At 42.2% G+C, this 3,122-nt stretch overlaps 1 protein-coding gene across 1 annotated transcript in view; it reads right to left on the minus strand.

The window, feature by feature from the left end:
• Window positions 1-3,122, minus strand: part of LOC101862644 (xanthine dehydrogenase/oxidase) — a 54,942-nt gene that overhangs the window by 15,457 nt on the left and 36,363 nt on the right. Inside the window, exons 24-25 of the mRNA XM_035969304.1 lie at window positions 2,398-2,526; window positions 1,240-1,314 (exon numbers count right to left, since the gene is read on the minus strand). Coding sequence (XP_035825197.1) covers window positions 1,240-1,314; window positions 2,398-2,526 — 204 coding nt within the window. The remainder of the gene's footprint in view (window positions 1-1,239; window positions 1,315-2,397; window positions 2,527-3,122) is intronic.

Raw genomic sequence — 3,122 nt, forward strand, 5'->3', positions numbered from 1 at the left:
GAGGAGGAGGAGGAGGAGGAGGAGGAGGAGAAAGACGGCAACACCAACAAAATCGACAGTAACGACAATAAAAACAACAAGAATAATAATGACAACACTATCCGCAGCACTAGCAGATGAAGCAGGTGAAAATGCTTTTCATATCTATTACATATAGTTACGATATGAGTAGTTCAACAAAGATATAGCGATTGTTACATGTTGTTATCGATCCAGAGCGATTGTTACATAAAGCGACAAACACTTGTATGACTTGACAGTTCTTGATCACCCTGGATTGTTCTATTTTCCCGCCTGTCCTTTATCCAAAGGTGTCACCCCCCCCCCCACGCCTTCCTCCCCACAACTACTTTACTAAAGGATTCCATGTTCAGATAACAATAATAACTTGACAAAGAATTACATGTAGGCGTGCTGACATGGGACCTACGAGTAGAAAACAGGACAGACTTTCCCCCCTCAAATCTACTGTTTCATGGGTGGCTCGATAGAGGAAAATTAGATCTAGCTAGAGGTGGACTTGATGGAACTTTATTTTGAATCATGGACCTGAGACAATCCTATTTCACCTTCTGCTGGAAAGAGATAGCGATTGTGAGTGGATAAACATATAACTCAAACGAAGCATTTACGCTCACGCGCACACACGAAAACACGCACACACGCACACGCTCATACACAAATGCACAAGACAATAATTGAACTGGAATTCACAAGGAATTAAGAGAAAAGGTCGACCTGAAACAAAATGGTGCTGATCCATAATGGCTGGCTTATGAAGACTTAGACTGGTAGGGGGTAACTGATGAAGAAGGCCCAGGACAAAGACGTCTGAAGCAATCTTGTTTGAAGATGATGATGATGATGATGATGATGATGATGATGATGATGATGATGATGATGATGATGATGATGATGATGATGCTCATGATGATGATGATGTTAATGATGATGATGGCATTTATAAAAGTTTTGAAATTTTACAGTCTCCATCGTTTTTCGTCTTTTTACGGTCTACAATGATGATGATGACGATGATGATGATGATGATGATAATGACGCAGCTGCTGTTGCTGCTGCTGCTTTTGCTGCCGATGCTGTTACGGCTGCTACTGCTGCTACTGCTGCTGCTGCTGCTATGATTATGATGATGCTAATGCTGAAAACAGAATGACCATGGATGAATATTTGAAACGAATAAACAGATTAAAAAAACGGTTGCTGTCTTAATTAACTCACCCATTCTTTCATCGTTCCTTTGGGTAAAGCTTTCTTGTACGGAGCAAGACGTTCGTTGAGCGTTCTGCAAGCATCCTGGAATACATTGATGTAAAGAACATTATACGAATTTTGGTTAGGTGGTGGAACAGGCCAGGATAAGATTTACACAGAGATCATATCATTATTGGGAGTTTCGAAACATCAGGGAGAGAGATTAACCACTTCACTGCCAGGCCCGAGAACTTAGTTATGGAGAAAGTCTTAGAGTAAAAGCGCATTTCTGTGCTTCATAAATCTCAGTTCATTAGATATAAACTTTCATTGAAGGCTACATTTTGTTTGAAGTAGGGAGTTTGGTCTCGTCGTTGTCCCCTCTCAACCGTCAACACTGTCGACCCTACAATGTTAGCGGCAGTGAGCTTTATGTTTACAAAACACCTCCCTTCCCGTCACTCTCATTATATTTTTCTCTCAGCCATTGAGAGACTTGGTGGAATAGAGATTTAAAAGACCCATCTAGATATGCAGAAATAAGACCAGTAAGTGATAACATGACCAAATACTTACATATTATTGCGTAGATTTCCTTCTATCAAAAAGTGCTTATGATGAAGTTGCAAAGTATAGTCTATTGGAATTAAGCTCTTGTGAGTTGTCGTGGTGTATGCAAATGAGCAAAACCCTTAAAATTTACAAATTTGTTCTTATTTTATGTTATTTTATTCAAAACGAAATTCGAGTCCTTGCGACCATATACATTATAGTGTCCCCCGCGGGAGCAACAGTGGTAGTACCACAGTCAATGAAGTTATATCTGAGGTGTCGGTACTGCTAACAGTGGGCAATAAGGGGAGTTAGCGTTTACGTGGAGGGATTTAAGGGGTAAAAAGGAGAATGGAATGATATGAGAATACAAGGGTACAGGGAGGCCGGGGGAATGGGAAAAGAGGGGAAAGGGAAGGGGAGTAGGTGGAAAGGAAAGGGGATGGGAAGGAAAGGGGATGGGACGTTGGGGGATGAATGAGGATGGGAGGAGTTGTATAGGGTATGGGGGTCGGGGCTACGGTACGCGAATAGGATTGAGGGGTTGGAACAAGATGTGAAAGGTTTATTTGTTAGGATTAGAGGTAGAATGAAAAGACACATTACTGACCCAAATCGCTCATTTGGACTTACTATGACGGCTGCGCCGTAGAGATCTGATGACATGCTGGCGGCTGTTGGGCCAGTGTTGGGTACTGTGGAGGTGGAGGTTTCACTCACGTGAATGTCTGTCACAGGCAGCTCAAGCTCCCGGCTCACAACCTGGGCAAGTATTGGCTGTGTTTAGCTTGTTAACGATGCGCGGTTTTTGTGGTGCGGTACTTTTTAAAAATGGTTTTTGTTTTACGGCGCTCGCAACTGCACAGCGTCATATGAGCGCAAGGGTGTGAGGTACTTTAGAAATGAGGCACAACTTCGATATTGATACACATTTTTCAGATCTGTTTTCATTATCTGAAACTTAAACCCCCCCCCCCCCAAAAAAAAAAAAAACAACAACAAAAACAACAACCCCACACACACACACACAAAAAGGCACACAACAGCATACATACTGTGAAACGTGTAAGTTCATGTTTTTGATTTATGTATAATGATTCAAATTGTGTAACAACATTGCCTTTGGTCTGCTGCTGATCGGGCATATAATGCGTCTGTTAAGTTCTTTAAGAGTCAAGGAACTGATAGGAAGAATATTGAGGGAGAGGCACAGCCGCTACTCTCTCTCTCTCTGTCTCTCTCTCTCTCTCTCTGTGTCTCTGTCTCTCTCTGTCTCTCTCTCTCTGTCTCTCTCTCTCTCTCTCACACACACACACACAAACACAAACACACACACACATATACCACACACACACACA

This window comes from Aplysia californica, unplaced genomic scaffold (assembly GCF_000002075.1).
Source record: "Aplysia californica isolate F4 #8 unplaced genomic scaffold, AplCal3.0 scaffold00136, whole genome shotgun sequence".
Lineage (NCBI taxonomy): Eukaryota > Metazoa > Mollusca > Gastropoda > Aplysiida > Aplysiidae > Aplysia > Aplysia californica.